This window comes from Poecilia reticulata, linkage group LG10, assembly GCF_000633615.1.
Source record: "Poecilia reticulata strain Guanapo linkage group LG10, Guppy_female_1.0+MT, whole genome shotgun sequence".
NCBI classification, from domain to species: Eukaryota; Metazoa; Chordata; class Actinopteri; order Cyprinodontiformes; family Poeciliidae; genus Poecilia; species Poecilia reticulata.
Genome location: NC_024340.1, coordinates 32,500,785 through 32,502,333, shown reverse-complemented (window position 1 = coordinate 32,502,333; position 1,549 = coordinate 32,500,785). Strand labels below are relative to the sequence as shown.

At 62.8% G+C, this 1,549-nt stretch overlaps 1 protein-coding gene across 3 annotated transcripts in view; it reads left to right on the top strand.

The window, feature by feature from the left end:
- tbc1d2 (TBC1 domain family, member 2) overlaps nt 1–1,549 on the top strand; it is a 10,962-nt gene that overhangs the window by 7,805 nt on the left and 1,608 nt on the right. For all 3 annotated transcript variants that reach the window (XM_017307277.1, XM_008420957.2, XM_008420958.2), the window contains 5 exons: nt 309–509; nt 576–763; nt 833–953; nt 1,023–1,208; nt 1,302–1,423. In XM_017307277.1, coding sequence (XP_017162766.1) covers nt 309–509; nt 576–763; nt 833–953; nt 1,023–1,208; nt 1,302–1,423 — 818 coding nt within the window. The remainder of the gene's footprint in view (nt 1–308; nt 510–575; nt 764–832; nt 954–1,022; nt 1,209–1,301; nt 1,424–1,549) is intronic.

Genomic DNA, 1,549 nt, shown 5'->3' with positions numbered 1-1,549 from the left:
GCTGCTGCTGCCCAGAGCGCCGACTGACAGGCTGCTGCTGCCCAGAGCGACGACTGACAGGCTGCTGCCCAGAGCGATGACTGACAGGCTGCTGCTGCTGCCCAGAGCGACGACTGACAGGCTGCTGCCTGATTGCCTGCAGACACAATTCAGGGTTTACTGCGTCACTGTTCATGACATCATAGAATATTAGCTTTGCTGAAACCTGATTGGCTGACAGAGCAAACATGAACTGTTATTGTATAAGTGTTTCCTGCTGCTCTAACCCACCGGGCCGGTTCTGGTTCTGGTTGTGTCTGTCCCGGCAGGACAGCATGGAGCGCCCCCTGCTGGCCCGCTGGGCGCAGTACCTGTCCGGCCGCTTGGAGGACGACCTGTGTCCGTCTCCGGAGCTCAAGGCTCTGCTACGCTCCGGCGTCCCTCAGCAGTACCGACGGAGAGTGTGGCGCTGGCTGGTCCGGACCAGAACCAGAACCATCTGGGAGCGCCACCCCCAGCGGTACCAGCAGGTAGGCCGACGCAGCGGGCCGCCGTGGTCCGGGGCGAGCCGTGGCTGACCCTCATTGCGCTTGCAGCTGTGCGAGAAGAGCCAGACGTCGCCGCACCCAGCCTGCAGGCAGATCCAGCTGGACCTACACAGAACCCTGACCACCAATCAGAACTTCTCCTCGCCCTCAGGCCCCGCCCTCCAGCAGCTGCGCCGCATCCTGCTGGCGTTCTCCTGGCAGAACCCGGCGGTCGGCTACTGCCAGGGGCTTAACAGGTAGGAGGGGCAACACCGGGTCAGGTGACCCCCGTGGTGACCCCGTGGTGACCTTGTGGTGCCCCTCAGGCTGGCGGCCATCGCCCTGCTGGTGCTGCAGAGCGAGGAAGACGCCTTCTGGTGCCTGGTGGCGCTGGTGGACGCCATCATGCCTCAGGACTACTACACCAAGAACCTGCTGGCCTCTCAGGTGAGTCTGCAGCCGGGCGCCGTCCTCCCCGGTGACGGTGTCGCCCGCTGACGATGCGTTCGCATTCAGGCCGACCAGCGGGTCCTGAAGGACTTCATGGCGGAGAAACTCCCCCGGCTGGCGGCGCACCTGGAGGGTCACGGGGTCGACGTGTCGCTGGTCACCTTCAACTGGTTCCTGGTCGTCTTCGTGGAGAGTCTGCCCAGCGACATCCTGCTGCCGCTGTGGGACGCATTCCTGTACGAGGGCTCTAAGGTACCCTGAACGCACCACAGCACTTAGGACTGACCCTCAAGGCACCACAAGAGAAACTGCCCTTCTAACCAGTAGCTCCGCCTCCGGCTGCAGGTGATCTTCAGGTACGCTCTGGCTCTGTTCAAGTACAAAGAAGATGACCTGCTGAAGATCCACGACAGCGTGGAGATTTACCAGTACCTGCGCTTCTTCACCAAGACCGTCACCGACAGCAGGTACGCCTTCCGTCTGTGTGTGGGAACGCCAGCTGTCTGTGGGAACGCCGGCTGTCTGTGGGAACGCCGTCTGTGTGTGGGAACGCCGTCTGTGTGTGGGAACGCCAGCTGTGTGTGGGAACGCCG